Genomic DNA, 17,571 nt, shown 5'->3' with positions numbered 1-17,571 from the left:
AAAGCAGTGAGAAGGCTCTAAATCCAGCATCAAGCATATAAGTCCAGCTATCATCTCAGAAAGACTAGGCCCGTCATCACAGCCCAAGAGTTACCAGTGAAAGCTTGTTTATATGTTTAAATCCAGACCTGGAAAGCTGCCTTCATGGCCGTCAGCCGATCTCCCATGGCTCCTGTGGAGGGCTTGTAGGCCTCATAATTGCTCATTACATTGTTGTTATTTCCTCGGTCCTAAAAAACAAGCATACCCATGAGGACAGAATGGGCCTCAATATACTGGAAACAGAAGTGGGCGCTGCAATGGGAACAGGATATTTTTATTTATATTTTATGGAAAAAGGTACAGTAATAATCATTTTAAAATGTTTTATTTATGACTTTTAACCCAGTGATTCTGTTTTGGGGGAATTAACCCTAATATATTCGAAATGAAGTCAGATAATGCTCAAAGCTGATCATGTGGTACTATTTATACACACAAACCTGATATTTATAGAATTCTGTGGAGCTTTATGCTACAAAGAGGCCACAAGGCAGTATACAACATATGCATGTAGTATATACACGGTTCCACTCTTAAGTCTGAGTCTCCGCTTCAACACTTACTGGAGTATAACTTGGGGTGCCTCAGGTTTATTATCCGTACTTGCTGTCACTGGGTGGATGTAAAGATGGACTTAATATACAGGACGGCCTGCAGTGGCTGGTCCTGGCATATAGTAAGTGCTCAACGGTAGCTCTCGCTAGCATCTGTGTCCTGTGCATCGTTGTTACTGAGACACAGGAGCAGATTCTTCTCAAAGACACCGAGTTAACTGTAACGCTCCAGAAACAGACTGGCAGCTTTCTACTTTGGTTTGGAATCAAAATTAAGAAAGCCAGTGAGGGGACACTTTTGTTAACTGTTCTGTGAGAAAAGCTAGCTCTCACCTCACTCTGGTGCTATTTCCCACCGAATGTAGGAAGCAATCCTGAGTTTAGTTACAAGATACAGTAGAGTTTACAGAGTGACCCTGTGTCCGTAGCAGCAGGCTCTAGGCCATTGCTGGAGGGCTTGTAACAACAGACTGCTGGGCCCCACCTCCCAGAGTTTCTAACTCACCAGGCCTGGGATAGTGCACAAGTTTGCAGTTTACTGCTGCTGCCAGAGACCACAGTTTGCAAACCACTGCTAATCTAGACTATTTCCTGAGCATGTCTAGTCACCACGTACACATGGGTGCTTCTTCAATAGAAGTCACAACATTCCCTTCTAGACAAGGTTCTGAACTCAGAGAGGCTTTCGCAGGTAGATGAGGACAGTCATAACCTCTTCCAGGACTCAGGACCAGCCCTAAGGGCACTACTGTAGTCTGGACTCACCGTGTTCTCTGAGCCTAGGCCAGGCCGCTCCCTGTAGCCTAGGCCACCTCCACCAATGTTCAGCTTTTTGCCTTTGCCTCCTTTAAAGCGGGATTTCCGAAACCAGGCATTCTGTGTTGAACATAATTCAAGGTTAGGCGAGGGAAGAAGAGGCAGCCAGAGAAAGAAGACAACATCAAACAGGAAATTAAGGGAGAGGGAGGAACTTACTGCTTCATGTTTAGCCAACGTTTTTACGGCAACTGTTCACAGAACAGTTTAGTCCACCAAATTTGTCAGGAGTCTTAGCACCAGGAAGGGAAGTGATCACACAAGCCTCAGATATGAGACACTTACTCTTCTAATTTCCTAGAGGAAAATGAACTGATTTTCTATATCTCAATCTATACATACCACTGGACTATACAAATAATGGAGCTTTTAAGAACTGGTGGGTTCAGAAGTAAAGGAAAAAGGCTATGTAAAGTGAGGCTCATCAGAATTGGCTCTAGGGGCAGACGTCCAGGACTGGTAGCCCCATAACTGAAAGTTTTATTTACCCATAGCCCAAAGTGTTCCTTGAACTTATCACTAGCAGAACACTACTCATCAGATTTATTCACATTCTCTTCAGAATGCCAACATGACTGGGAGAGGTTAGTCCTTTATCTGACAATCACATGTTACAATCTAAATGAAGTACTTAAGAGGTAGGGTTGGCTTTAGAAAGGCACTGACCAGGGAAGCTGATCACACAGTCTGAGAGCACAGGAAACATGAGGCACAAAAAGGGATGCAGGAAAAAGCCAAAGACAAGATATATCCTGTTTGAAAATGTAGTTTACGACTGGCTCTCTGTACCCAGGAAAGAGAAGGAAACCGTATCCTATTCCTTCCTGCAATGCAGGTCCTTTACTCCCAGAACCCCGAGCATGGACAGCAGTACCACACTGTGAGTACATTATGGATAAGCTATTCTGTGAGCTGGCTTGTAAATCTAAAAAACACAAACTCTTTACTATCAGAATGTTTATACTGAATCCATTTGTAATATGGGGATGACGTGTTCAGATGACTCGAGATTTAGGGGCGCCTGGGTGGCTCAGTCGGTTGAGCGTCTGACTTCGGCTCAGGTCATGACTTCACGGCTCGTGAGTTCGAGCCCCGCGTCGGGCTCTGTGCTGACAGCTCAGAGCCTGGAGCCTGCTTCCGATTCTGGTCTCCCTCTTTCTCTGCCCCTAACCCACTCGCATTCTCTCTCAAAAATAAATAAACATTAAAAAAAAAAAATTAAAAGATGACTCAAGACTTAATTCAGAACGCCCAGCTTTGGATCGGTAATCAAGGTTGTCAAAGGTCTGAGACCTAAGTCTATGTAAAATAGTTAAATATATCGTTTTCTTAAGACATCACACATTTTTAGCCCCCCCCCCCCCCAAGGAGAAGACTGGGAGAAAGAATGGTAAGGGAAATAGTAGCCATCTTTGAGATTAAACTTACAAGTATGCTATGAGGCAAGCAGGCAGAAATTTCAGAGGGACAGATTTTAGCACAAAAAGGAATAGCTTTTCAAACAGATGTTGCTGAAAGGAGAGGATAAGCAGATGGACCAGATGAATTTTAATGTCCTATAATACCGATCTGTCATAAGCACTGTCCCCACCCACGGCCCCAACTTTCCTGTCCTGTTTCTATGTTATCTTCTCAAGCTTGTTGAATTTTTTTCACGTAGTTTTATAACCTGGGGCAAAGTGAAGTGTGCCCAGCCCCTCACCTGCATTGCTAGATCTAGGAGTTCCTTGGAAACATGTTGATTGGCTCCTTCCAAGTTCCGGACAAGGTCACCAGCAAAATTGCTGTCCTTGGGGGTCAGCAAGGTATACGCCACGCCCTTCTCACCCGCTCGTCCTGTGCGGCCAATCCTGTGAGTATGAGTATCAATGTCTCGTGCCACATCATAGTTAATGACGGTCTTAATTGAAGGAATATCCAGACCACGGGCTGAAATAAAAACAACCAAATTCTTTTATTTTTCAGCATGAGTCAGAAAAAACAATGTAATCCAAAATGCTGGCTCTTTAAGAAACCACATTCCTCTACTCTAGGCAAAGTGCATGGTTTGGTGAGCTAATACACAAGCATTTAATTAAAGTTACCCTTCAAGAGCAAATCCCACCATTGTCGATTCTATGATGCCAGGCCATCTAGCCTGAGACAGATGCCTTCTGCCATGGCCTCTCTCTTGCACCAAGAACATATAAAATAACTAAAGCCAGCATCAAATTGCCTTGAAGCTGAGAAATTATCTCCTTTTGGGGAGAAAACATGAGTTTTTAGGGGCAGCTATTAAACTGAAAACAAGGGGCACCTGGGTGGCTCAGTTGGTTGAGTGTCCAACTTCGGCTCAGGTCATGATCTCACAGTTCACGGGTTTGAGCCCCATGTCGGGCTCTGTGCTGACAGCTTGGAGCCTGCCTCAGATTCTGTGTCTCCCTCTCTCTCTGCCTCTCCCCTGCTTATGCTGTCTCTCTTTCTCATAAACAAATAAGCATTAAAAAAAAAATTGGAAAACAAAAATAAAAAACAAAAAACCGAGAACACAATGCAAGCCAAGAACCATACTTAAAAACCTTTTTGATCTTGAGTGAAGTATGCCCAATTAACATAAGACAGCTGCTACATTCAGACATACAACAAAGGCCTCGCCTATGATTAACTGACTCAAAATTTTTTTTTCCCCGAGTGTCTTCCCACTGCAGGGATTCTTTTTTTCAAAGAGAAACATTAAGTGAAAAGTGGTACCCAAAGCTCCAGATTGTGATCACTATGCTCTGAACCGCCTGTTCCATTTGGTGTGGCCAGCCAGGCCAGCAGAATGCCATCTCTCGGCCTGTTCAGAACATAGAAACGTAAGGTCACTGGGGGAAGTCATACTCTACCTGCAACATCTGTGGCCACCAGGACTGGGATGTCCTTTTTCTTAAAGTCTGAAATGACTTTGTTTCTTTCACTCTGATCCATGTCCCCATGAAGCAGCCCAAGATTATGACCCTCCTGCTTAAGGTTATTGGCTAGCTCTTCAGCATTGGCTTTTTTAGTAACAAACAGGAGGACACTTCCTGAAGAGGTAAATTCCACCAGACGCCGGGTAAGCCAGTTCCATTTACTAGGCCCAGAGTGAAGAATCTCCACAATCTGTGTCACATCTTCATTTGCCTGAAAAAGAGGAAACAGACGACTGTGACGTCTGCGCCAAGGGGCACCTGAACAAGGAGCAGACGGCACACGTTCCACCTGCATCTAGAAGAACCCTGAACAGTCCCTCTTCTCCTTGGGCCTTCCTTCAGCAAGTCAAGTACAGCTCAAAACCTGCATTCCTTCTCAAATTGCTGTGCTCTCCATCTCCCTCGATTTGTACATACACCTAAGTCGTAAGCCCAAGTACTTCGCAAGACCTCTTTATAGGCCTGTTCAGATTATCCCTAATCAATTAAGCTCCTTTTCTGTCCTTCCCACTCACTGCTCCTAGTACAATTCATACACGCACATAGAAGGCACTAAAAAACAAAATGCAGACAGGGGTGCCTGGGTGGCTCAGTTGGTTAAGTGTCTGACTTTAGTGCAGGTCATGATTTCATGGTCAGTGAGTTCGAGCCCCTAATTTTAGATGTAAATTTTAAAAAATTAAATTAAATTAAAAAAAAGAATCAAAACGCAATATATTGTTTTGGCAATGCTGATGGAAATGTTAACCTTAAAAATAAAACTTCCAGGGGCGCCTGGGTGGCTCAGTCGGTTAAGCGTCCGACTTCGGCTCAGATCATGATCTCACAGCTCGTGAGTTCCAGCCCCACATCAGGCTCTGTGCTGACAGCTCAGAGCCCGGAGCCTGCTTCAGATCCTGTGTCTCCCTCTCTCTCTGCTCCTCCCCGCTCCCCCCTCCCCGAACTTGCACTCTGTCTTTGTCTCTCAAGAATGAATAAACGTTAAAAAAAATTTTTAAAAGAAAAAAAGTGGGCAGTGTCAAAACACTAACTGTACAGAACTTAAGGAAGGAATTCAAACAACTTAAGGAATTCTCTAGGCAACTTTAATTCCAAATCACAATTCAGAGATCTCCCACACAGGACGTATGCACAGGTAAGAAAAATGCCACGAGCTCGTTTTCACCAGGGCTTTCAAGTCTCACCCACTCCATGCTGTGCAGTGAGCCTGCTACTCCTATAAGCATTCAAAATGTCAGTTCCATCCTAACTGACTAGTAGTCTTCCAGGCAAAGCCTTTTTTTTCCCCCTAAAAGTTTTTAACTTTTATTATGGAAAATTTTAAACATTCAAAAAAAAAAAAAAAAAAAACCCCGAAATGAACGTAATCACCTCCCATGTACCCATCACCCAGCTTCAATAATTATCCCTATTTTGACAATTTAGTTGTCTCCTCTATCCTCCTACCTTGTGTTTTTTAAAACAAATCTGAATCGTGTTGCCTCATTTGTAAATACATAATAACATAATTTTCCTCTCAACAGGGAGAAATTAATTCTATTTTCTTCATAATTTGAGAAATAACCCACTGGGGTCCCATCTGGCCCTGCTTATTAGGGTTACCTCGCCAATGTCTCCCTGCACCACACGAATAGGGTCGATCAGGATGTCTCTGGCCAGTTTTTCAATCTTTTTCCGAAAAGTTGCACTGAATAAGAGGGCTAAAAGGTAGAGTAAATTCTGTTACATAAACAGTATGACTTCTTTTTTGAATATCCACTAAGCCTCCTACTAACATTCAGAATTATTCAGCTTATAAAATAAACCCACCTGAACTTTAAACTTAGTTTCAAAACTGATTTACTAAGGAAAAAACATTTTCCTTTTTCTATTTTTATACATTTTCAGGTAAGACAGGGACTGTCCGCATGGTTCAAAGAGGCTCCTGATTGGGGCGCCTGGGTGGCACAGTCGGTTAAGCGTCCGACTTCAGCTCAGGTCACGATCTGGCGGTCCGTGAGTTCGAGCCCTGCGTCGGGCTCTGGGCTGACTGCTCAGAGCCTGGAGCCTGCTTCCGATTCTGTGTCTCCCCCTCTCTCTGCCCCTCCCCCATTCATGCTCTGTGTCTCTCTGTCTCAAAAATAAATAAACGTTAAAAAAATTAAAAAAACAAAACAAAACAAAAAAAACCCAAAGAGGCTCCTGACTTCAAATCAGCAGATCTGCACTGTGCTTTGCCTCTACATGCTGATAACATCGTGTAACTTGGGACAAGTCACTTAATCCTCAGCCTGGGGTTATCCTCCGCAAAAACAAGTGAGTTACATCTGATGATCTCTAAAGTCCTGTCAAGTTCAGACAGACTATTTTTATATCCTCCTCTATGGTTCTCACCAGGACACACATGATCATTTTTGCTGCCATACTGTGAGTGCTTATAAAATACTTAATTGTTTATTCCGAATATAAATGTGACTTAATAAAACTGCTTCATACATACTCTGTCTGTCAGGACGGACATGACTTGCTATGGATCGCACCTGGTACTCTGGAAGCAGAATAAAATAACATCAGAAGTCTGTACTATAGTTTGGGATGCTTGGGAAAAAGTCATTATAGTAAAAATCTTCCTATGAGAAGTTATAACTATTAAGGAAAATTTGAAACTCCTAGACCTATCATTTAGTATGAAACCCAGAAACACTTTCCCTCCTCCCAGCTGGGCTGGGCCCAGCAGTGTTCCAATCAGTAAAGATGGGTTATTCAGAATTTCACACATCTGGCTTAGTCAGGGAGGACAGGAAAGCAAAGGGCCTTCAATGATACGACATCCACCTACCTAAGAACACAGAACTTGACCTCTATGATTAAAGGCATATGAATAAAAATATAGAGAAAATATTCCTCCTATATACAAAGGCACTTCCAAATACCTGTAACCCAGCCAAGCCTAATGTATACTTCCTGAGAGAACTCCTAAAAATAGCTAACGATCTAATCCTGTACAAGAGTATTTTTAGCTTCTCTCATACAGAAAGAAAAAAAGTTAAGTCTAGAAAGACAAGGAAAAAGCGAGTATCAGGATGGGAGAAGAAACTGGTATTAAAGGCATACCAAATCCCATGTCAAACATGCGATCTGCTTCATCAAACACAAGGTAAGAGACCCTCTGAAGATTGGTAGCTTTCTTCTTCACATGATCAATCAGCCGACCCTGTAAGATTCACAAAATGTATAGTGAGTATAATTAAAGGCATTTACAAGAACTTTCTATAATTGTGTTCCTGGCAAAAGTGCTAATAATCCAGTTGTAGACTGTAAGACACTGGGTCTGACAGCCTTGGACTTCATGCACTACAGAGCACAAAAGAACAGAAAAATTAAAAACCTAATTAAACCTAATTGTGAGAAAACGGCCAGAACTATTTTGTGAGGTATTTTAAAATGACCTAATTTAAAACCTTATTGATGGGGTTTAATGTTTAGACTATACTCTTCTAGGCAATTCTGACTATATTCCAAATATCTTTCTGATTCTTGATGCTCTCAGTAACCACAGACCCATTTTCCAAGAGAGCATTAAAAAAAAAAAAACACAAAAACCGATTTAAAACAAAGGAGAATTTACACCTATTAATCTTAATAGACTGCTAATCTAGTCAACCAATCAAAATTAAACCAAAGTCACAGGGTGAGTATTCTTCACCCTGCTATATCACATTTTAGGGGGCATGCCATTCAATAACCAATCCTTTTTCCATACCATTCCGTAAGTGGCCGAGGAGCCATTTAAACCTAAGACATACTTACTGGGGTACACACAACAATCTCTGCCCCTTCCTGAAGAGCCTTGGCTTGCTCCCACATGCTCCCTCCTCCATACACGGCCACTGATCGAAGATTATACGCTTTCCCAAACCGCTTACATTCTGCATGGATCTGCAAAGTTGTGGACACAATGACATGAACAAACCATGACACTGACAAGTACCTGTTACTACGCAAAAGTGAGTTCTGAAAGTAAATGAACCATTATCACGTACATCCCAACAGACTGTCTACAATCTGGATTATTCATTTTTTTAACTTTTTGCCATTATAATTATAATCCATTCTACCCAAACAAAATGAATTAACTCAGGAGGAAAACACAAACAATTCCCAGGTATTTTTTCTCTTAAAACAGTGTTTTTTAGGGAAAAGTATGTACTTCATTATGTAGAAAATACATAACAATATTTTCCAAAAGTTTCCTGGTAGCACAACAACATGAATGTACTTAATGCCACTGAACCATACACTTAAAAAATGATCAAAATTATAAAATGTTTTGTTCATTTCACCATATTTTTGAAAAAAGTTTCCCGGGGCACCTGGGTGGCTCAGTCGGTTAAGTGTCTGACTTTGGTTCAGGTCATGATCTCATGGTTTGTGAGTTCAAGCCCCATGTCAGGCTATGTGCTAATAGCAGATCCTCTGTGCCCCACCCCCTCGCTCACTCCCTCTCTCTAAAATAAACATATTTTTGAAATAAATAAATAATTAAAAAATGAAAAAAGTTTCCCAGTTAATCCTATCCAACTGACTGGCTAGTCCCACATTAGTTCACATACGAAAGGGAGCATTCTACACCAAGTACATACCTGCTGGCAAAGCTCCCTAGTAGGACACACGATCACTGCAATCGGTCCATCACCTGGTTCCAGTTCCTTCTGGTCCATTATATGAATCAACATCGGCCAGATAAAGGCAGCCGTTTTTCCACTGCCTGTTTTGGCAATACCAATCATGTCTCTACCACTTAACGCCACAGGCACGCCCTAGAGAAAAAATAAAATATATCCACCCTAAACTTTAAAATTTTAAAGATGTACTGCAGGAAATCTTGGGGAAATCAATGACATTCATTTCCAAAGGAACAAGAAATAACCTGATGGGTTATGCACACTGTCTATAAATTAACAAGAAATACCTAGCATTTCCATAAAATTCCTGATTTATAGGAAATAATATTATCATTCTCTTCACGTGGATCAGCCACCATTTACAAAATATGAATGACTGTATTTAGCCTGAGATACAGAAATGAAAAACTGCAATTCATAGTGTAAGTGGATTGCTAAAATTAAAAAATAAAATTTCCCCATGAGAAGGTAGACTATCTCACTCATCCAGAAAATTCTCATATTCTGTATAGGAATGAATAAATCCAACATATAAATGGAAAACAAGTTATTACTTCCAGTTACAGAAGTGAGAATTTTCATATCAGAGACAAAGGATTCCTAGTCACTGACAGTGCTATTCTTGTCTACACACAAATCTTTTTTGTTACGTTTAGGCTAATGAATTGTTTTCTTCAGGTTATATCTTTAAGACATTTATCAGATACAAAAGAATATTTCCCAGCCCTATTAGCAACATCTTAGAATGGTAAATAATTCACTTCTGCTCTTTAATTTTTAAAGATTTCAAAAATATTCTTGGATTTCATGTATGTTCTTCCCCCCCGCCCCCCCTAATTAAAGCAAAAGGACTAAGCCAAAGAGGAAATATTTAGACCACTTCTTTCCACGTCAATATAATTCTGGATCAAATGCTGTTTTACTGTTTTGCATTGTTTGTAGAATAAGTATGGTCACTGGATATGATTCTACCTTGTTTTTCTTTCATTATGTTTTACTTACCTGGCACTGTATTGGAGTGGGCTGTGTGTACTCAGATTTCCGAATCTGGTGCATAAGTTGTTCATCAAACCCAAAATGAGCAAAACTACTTCCTGGTCTAGGAGGTGCAGCACCAGAGACCTAGAGATAAAGACAACTCCCAGGAATGACTCATACCTCAAAATAAGCAGCATCGGAAGTTCAATGGTGTCTACCTGTATCTTATACTTAGCTTGAGTATAAAAAAGGGAAAATACAAGTCTGTGGCCAAACACATACACTGTTTGAAAAGGCAGAACTCAAATAATAACGGATCTAAAACCTCACATAAAAAACTCCATGTTAAATATTCCTGAGATAATTGTCATATGATTTAAAATGATTAAGTGCCCCATTTGCAATGACATGGATGGAGCTAAAGTGTATTATGCTATACAAAATAAGTCAGAGAAAGACAAATACCATTATGATTTCACTCACAGGTGGAATTTAAGAAACAAAACAGATGAAAATAGGGGGAGGGAAGGAAGAGTAAGATAAACAGAGAAGGGAGACAAACCATAAGAGATTCTTCACTATGGAGAACAAACTGAGGGTTGCTGGAGAAGAGGTGGGGGACAGGGAGGATGGGCTAAATGGGTGATGGGCATTAAGGCGGGCACTTGTTGGGATGAGCAGTGGGTGTTATATGTAAGTGATGAATCACTAAATTCTACTCCTGAAACCAATATTACACTACAGGTTAACTAACTTGAATCTACATAAAATCTTGGAAGGAAAAAAACAAAACAGATAAACTGGGAAAGATTTGAAAAAATTTTTAAAATGATTAAGAGCCTAGAAAGCTCTTAAATCAAGATTTCCTTATAAGAAATAAAAAATATTGCTCAATGATTGGAAAAAGACATGAGTATTTTTTGCCATTTTGCAGTAACTATTAACCAGATGGTAGAAAAAAATTAAAATTTACTCTTCAAATAAAAAGGGCAAATGAGCTCCAAATAAGACATGTCTATACCCACTAGATACAATCTATTGTTTCCAGTTTTAGTTCTGCCTGAAGAATCAAGTATCCCACTTAATGATGGTCCACAGCCACAGTAAAACATTGTTCAAACTACTCAGGTGAAGAATGGGGTTTATAGCCTCCTTTTTGACTCTAACAGTAGTAGCCTTGCAATGCTTCTCATACTGATATATCTAATCAGTATTTCACTTAAAGGGCTTTTTTGAGGGGGAGGAGTGGGGGGCGGTTAGCCTTGAAAAATAGACAATACGTGCATATGCATGCATCCTCTCTGGGAAAACAGAAGTTCAAAGTTCAAACATAGAAACTGGTAAGGCAGATACAGCCCAGAAAGCTGTCCGCACTAGAGTAGATATTACTGTATCATCTGTGTGTTTCACTTAACTAACATCCAGCAGTGCCTAAAACAATGAGGTCAATGTGCAACCCAAAGCTTTTTGGCAATTTAAAACTATTATCCTGAAATGAGTGCATATTCTAAGGTGTTAATTTCTTCTTCTAATTATTTTAAACATATGCTACATATTGAGTATACCTTAATTTAAAAATATCCTAGGATTCCACATATTGTTTGCATCTATTAATCTTGTCTCCTTTTCCTGAAGTTGGGACTTATATTCTTCATTCTAGCCCACCCAACACAGTTCCTAGCACACTGTACTCGCTGCAGAATTACTTACTGATTTTAAGGTCACAATGACTTATTATTTCAATACAACATACAAAATTGAATACATATTCATGTGTGTTGCATTAAAGATATAACAATTCTATCCCAAAATAGGTGGAAGACTAAAACAATAAAATCAAGACACAGGAGCCTTGCTATCAAAGATAGTCCAAGGACCATTAGAAAAGAAGGTTATTTTAGTTTGGATAAGCAATAATAGTAACTGTCAACTAATTAATATAAGAATATTTAGCACCATGGTTGACTTACCCGAAGATTGAGCTTATGACGGAGATCTATTAGCTGCTGAGGGGTGAGGTTGGTGATCTCTTCATGCTCATTGTAAAAATTTTTTTCAAATGGTGGATAGTCAATCTGCAGGTCCAATTATTCAAAGTTAGTCTAGAATTCAAGAGTCAATCCTGTAAGTTTGATTTTAATGCAAAATAACCTTTTACACATATTACACAAGTAAAGCCTTAACCAGCTAGTGAGGACAAAAGAATTCACTTATTCATGACACACATCCCAAATGTACAGCCAGTATCTTTTCCTGTATTCATTTTCTATATAAACACCAACCTACTTCCTTTTTTTTTTAAATTTTTTTTTTTAGCGTTTATTTAATTTTGAGAGAGAGAGACAGAGCATGAATGGGGGAGGGTCAGAGAGAGGGAGACACAGAATCTGAAACAGGCTCCAAGCTCTGAGCTGTCAGCACGGAGCCCAACGCAGGGCTCGAACCCACGGACCGCGAGATCATGACCTGAGCCGAAGTTGGCCGCTTAACCGACTGAGCCCCCCAGGTGCCCCACCAACCTACTTCCTAAAGACACTCTTAAAGGATACCTCAGATCTGAACAACCGTGATGCAGACTAAGGAATCTACAACGCCAAAGGCCTCAGAAGACAAGTATTTTAAAGACATTCCACCCTATAACATTTGAATACATGTTTTGGAATAAGCTGTTCACACAGCTCTGGCATTTTTAAAAAACTTTTTTTTAATGTTTATTTATTTTTGAGAGAGAGAGAGAGAACAGGGGAGGAGCAGAGAGATAGGGAGACAGAATCAGAAGTGAGCCCCAGGCTCCGAGCTGTTAGCACAGAGCCCAAGGCAGGGCTCGAACTCACAAGCTGGGAGATCATGACCTGAGCCAAAGTCGGACGCTTAACCAACTGAGCCACCCAGGTGCCCCTCATAGCTCTAGCATTTAGAAACATTTCTAATATTTCCTCTGAGGAGAGCTCTGCCTTTAGAGGGAGTTCTACTCTTTTTAAAACCTGAAACTCTTTATGTAACTTTTAAAAACTGTATGGCTAACTATTTCTTATTCTAAAGAGGGAAGAAGTCATTCCTGACACTCTTTTCATAACTTATTGTACCAGGACTATAAAAAGAGGCATATCAGGGGTGCCTGGGTGGCTCAGTCAGTTAAGCACCTGACTTCGGCTCAGGTCATGATCTCACAGTTAGTGGGTTCAAGCCCCACGTCAGGCTCTGTGCTGACAGCTCGGAGCCTGGAGCCTGCTTCGGATTCTGTGTCTCCCTCTCTGTCTCTGACTCTCCCTGCTCACAATGTTTCTCTCTCTCATAAATAATAAACATTAAAAAAAAAAAAAAAAAGGCATATCACCACTTACACATTTGGCTGATTCTCTTTAACCACATAAGAGATCTACAATAAAATGACATTAACTGTGGGTGCAACCTAAAGTTTAATTATATTTCTATGGTATGATCAACAAAAAAAAGTAAGCATTGTTTTAAAAGTTCCCCTTTAGCACTACTGTTGCACTAAGCTGTAACAGGATGTTCTTCAGTTCTCTTTATCAGAATGAAAGCTCCATAAGGGAAAGAATTCTTGCTCACAAATTTTACATACAAATATGTAATTTTTTGCATATGGGTATGAAATAGAGTCATAAATATACAAATAAATACTTAATGTGAATGTGAACAAAGCTACTTATAGGCAGAAGGGTTATCCTTTTCCTTACTGCTGGTCTCTCTGGGCAGACTGCCCACACTACATGTGAACAACTGTGGGCCACCCTAGCATGATGATGAGATTTGAGAGCTTCACCAAGGATCTCAAGTATTTTATGAGATGATTATTTCAAGTACTTATGTGTTTTTCCTTATTAGGCCATCATCCTTTGTCATAGATGCTTCCTCTCACGTCAGTCTCACATACTTAGTTTCATCTGCCACATGTAAAATACCAAGGCATTATTTGGTAGCATCTGTGCAAAAGGAAACATTTCAAAAACTGAATATAATCCATAGTCTAGACCAGTCGTTTTCAAACTTTTTTGTCTCAGATGCCCTAAAAAACATGAACTTTTGCTTGTGTGGGTTTCATGCATTGACATTTACCATATTAAAACTAAAACTGAGAAATGTCTTTAAGATTTACTCATTTGAAAATAATACACTCCTTATACTCTAACATAAAAGCCTTAATTTTTAAAAAGTCATAACCTTGTTTTACATTTTTACAAATCTTTTTTAAAGTTTTACTTAAGTGATCTTAATCTCTTCACCCACTGTGGCGCTCAAACTCACAACCCCAAGATCAAGAGTTGGATGCTCTACCGACCAAGCCAGCAAGGTGCCCCTTTTTTACAAATCTTTTTACAAGTCTAACTTAAAAGAAATTGGTTCCTACTATATTTAGATTGTTGCAACATATTGCTTTGATTGAAACCTATGAAGAAAATCTGGCCTCACAAACATGTAATTGGAAAGGGAAGAGAGTATTTAATAGTCTTTTCAAATTATTGTGGATTTTTACTCTTCTTTGATAGTATACTAAGACTTGATCAGTGGTCACTTTTTTTTTTTTTTTTTTTTTACAATGTTTATTTATTTTGAGAGAGAGAGAACAAGCAGGGGAGAGGCACAGAGAGAGGGAGAGAGAATCACAAGCAGGCTCCATGCTCAGCTTGAGGAGCCCGACGTGGGGCTTGATCTCACTACTGACAGATCACGACCTGAGCTGATACCAAGAGTCAGATGCTTAAGTGAGCCACCCAGGCACCCCTGAAAATTCTTTTGGACTTTGTGGACTCCCTGAGAAGATCCTTCTAGGAGTCCTTGAACCACAATGTGAGAACCACTGTCCTAGACCTAGACTCACTAAGGCATGCAAGGTCTAGTCTGATATTTAACCTGAATGAAACACAGATTTTTTTCAAGTGGATATACCAATATCCTCATTCTCTTTTCCTGACTTAAGGAAACTAAAATTCCTAGTTCCACTTTGAAGCAACAGTCTCTCATCTGCTCCAGATCTGAGAGAAACAAGACTTACGGCAATTAAAAAAACATCTGTGTTTTTTCACAGATGTTGTTTCAACATCATCATTTTGAAAGGTAGATGATGATCTGGAAAATAAGTACAAAAAACTGCTTTAAAAAATTCTTAGCCTAAAATCAAACGGGAGCAAGAGATTCAGCTAAACCTTGAACAACAACATAGGCTATAAAGCCTGAACCACTCAATCACTTTCAGACTCAACTACACAGCAGACATGAGAAGATCCCAAAGAACACATATTTTCGTGACATAAGGAGTATGAATCAGGATTACTCAAATATTGCAAAAACCTAGCATTAAAGCTGAAGAGAACTATCAGCTTTTGAAATGAGAATCAAATTTAGCAGGAAACACCATACCTCTGAATGATCAATGGGAGGAAGAGGATCAATGATTTTCTTGGAAGGTGCAATTGGATTTCCATCACTATCATATTCCAAATTATCTTCTTCTTCCTCCTGAACCACACCAGCAGTTGGGTTCTCTGCCATGTACCGAAAATAAGCTTCCTGCAGGAAAGCACAAGAACATAATCATATTCAAATACAACTAAGAACATTTCTGCTCCTGTAATTGGTGCACACAGTGTACCAGATGACTGCACCGTTTAATACCTACCAAGTAAGGCAAGACTTTAACTAGCAATGATTCCTTTAACAACAGCAGTATTCATAGGGACAATCAGAAAAAACGAATGAGACAGTTAGTACTACACAATGATTTAACAAGAAGCTTTACAAATCTGTCTGTCCCACAGTCTTCCTGGGGTGGGGTGTCTACCTATCCTGTCCAGAGCTGTGGAACACATGCTATGGATTTACCATCCAAGTTTGGAAGTTGACACTGATTAGAAGGGTCACAAACCTGGAAAGGGCTACTGCTCATTCTGTTTCCCTTCTCACCATCCCACAACTGGACATTGGTGGAAAAATACTAAAGGCCAGTCATTAAATTAATGTTCCATCTTGAAATACAAAAATCACAAACAGACCCTTAGAAAGAGGTAGAGGTTAGATGTTGCTAGAGGCCATCAGTAGATCCCATATTACTTCTTGATTCAGCAGTATAAACATTAATTTTGAAAAAAAAAAATCAAGCTGAATAAAGCTCATGATTTGTTTTTGATGTCCTAGTTGATCAAAAGTTCCATCTTCAACATGGGGGAAAGCCATGTGAATTTTTCTATTACCAACTAGTCATACATGTAGAAAAGGAGCAAGGAATGGCCATTTCAGTGAAGGCAAGCTCTAGCTTGTCCCCAGTATAGACTTTGTGGGGTAAAAATAAAAGATAGAAATACTGCATAGGAACTCACTTGGTCATCTTCCTCTTCAATGTCATCTCGAATACCCCTGGAAAAACAAGCGGAGAAACAAACTTCCCTGCAAATGTTCCACATACCCAGCTCCATACTTATAGCAGATTAGTGTTGAATTCCATACAGTAGCACAGGAACACTCAACACTAACAATAACAAAGCAACAATAAGCACACTGTAAACTATCCATCCATCATACATGTGTGGCTTCACTCTAGAAGCTGCAGTTTGCATGGGATGATATGTTACTCCTAGAAACATCAATTACTAACGAGGATAAGGAGTAAAAACTTTTGAAAATAGATACCCAAGGATCCTAGCCTTGTCAACCCCATACGACAAACACAATACAGTTGTAAAACGCATTTTAAAAAGCAAACTGCATTTTATAAAGAGACAAAAATAAATAAATAAATAAATAAATAAATAAATAAATAACCCTGGCATACACTAAAAAGAATATCACAATTTTAATTTCCCCAGAGTTTCTAAGTCTGGAGTGACTGGATTCAGCCAAAGTCCTTGGGGACAAAGAAAAACTATCTTAACTCTTTTGTAACTTTGGTACTAAAACTCCTAAGCAGTTCCCATGGAGAAGGGGGGCCATCGCCACTTGCAGCGCCTGTCAGGAGCTACAGAAAGTACGGCTGCTAAGTTCCCACAACCATGTCTTTCTAATCAGACTTTCTGCCTGACCTAGAGCACTTGCTGTTCTCAAGGCAGGCAACATCACCAGTGCAGGGCAGCCGGGAGAGGGTACAACACACGGTAAGCACCAAAGAGAGGGCCGAACCTCCATATGGCACAGGAACCTTGGGGGGGGCCTGAGGGACTGACTGCCACACAGGAGGAAATCCAACCACGCCTACCTGTGCCTGGTAGCAAAAGCCTTAAGAGGGGTGTATTCAGAAAGGGAAAGAGGAGAATTCTCCTTCCCAGAAAATAAAGTATTTCAAGTTCTGATTAGATGCTAAAGCATGATATCACTCAAGTAAACCAAGTTAATCATTTGTTAATAACACACTTTTTTATGATAATCACCATTACTCCTCATAAGCAATCATACAGACATTAACCTACTTTATATTAATAATGGGACAAAACTCAGAACAATGAGCCCAAACTTTAGTTAATTGTACTCTCTTAATTCCTACTGTAACTCACTCTTGTATCTACTAAAAAACTATTTACAATTAAACACCAAATACTATTCTACTAAAAAGAATGCTTATTATTGCAAATG

The 17,571-nt window shown here is 39.9% G+C and overlaps 1 protein-coding gene across 2 annotated transcripts in view; it reads right to left on the bottom strand.

Annotated features, from left to right (window-relative positions):
• Window positions 1-17,571, bottom strand: part of DDX42 (DEAD-box helicase 42) — a 39,497-nt gene that overhangs the window by 2,112 nt on the left and 19,814 nt on the right. Inside the window, exons 5-17 of one of the 2 annotated variants that reach the window (XM_078438302.2) lie at window positions 16,326-16,362; window positions 15,370-15,519; window positions 11,958-12,062; window positions 10,012-10,131; window positions 8,968-9,144; window positions 8,135-8,263; window positions 7,439-7,538; window positions 6,825-6,872; window positions 5,948-6,045; window positions 4,280-4,556; window positions 3,115-3,341; window positions 1,362-1,472; window positions 129-230 (exon numbers count right to left, since the gene is read on the bottom strand). In XM_078438302.2, the coding sequence (XP_078294428.1) occupies window positions 129-230; window positions 1,362-1,472; window positions 3,115-3,341; window positions 4,280-4,556; window positions 5,948-6,045; window positions 6,825-6,872; window positions 7,439-7,538; window positions 8,135-8,263; window positions 8,968-9,144; window positions 10,012-10,131; window positions 11,958-12,062; window positions 15,370-15,519; window positions 16,326-16,362 (1,681 nt within the window). The remainder of the gene's footprint in view (window positions 1-128; window positions 231-1,361; window positions 1,473-3,114; window positions 3,342-4,279; window positions 4,557-5,947; window positions 6,046-6,824; window positions 6,873-7,438; window positions 7,539-8,134; window positions 8,264-8,967; window positions 9,145-10,011; window positions 10,132-11,957; window positions 12,063-15,369; window positions 15,520-16,325; window positions 16,363-17,571) is intronic. The other variant, XM_078438303.2, reaches the window with a different exon arrangement.

Source organism: Panthera onca, chromosome E1, assembly GCF_046562875.1.
Source record: "Panthera onca isolate mPanOnc1 chromosome E1, mPanOnc1 haplotype 2, whole genome shotgun sequence".
In the NCBI taxonomy this organism is placed as follows: domain Eukaryota; kingdom Metazoa; phylum Chordata; class Mammalia; order Carnivora; family Felidae; genus Panthera; species Panthera onca.
This window is presented reverse-complemented; position numbering and strand designations above follow the sequence as displayed.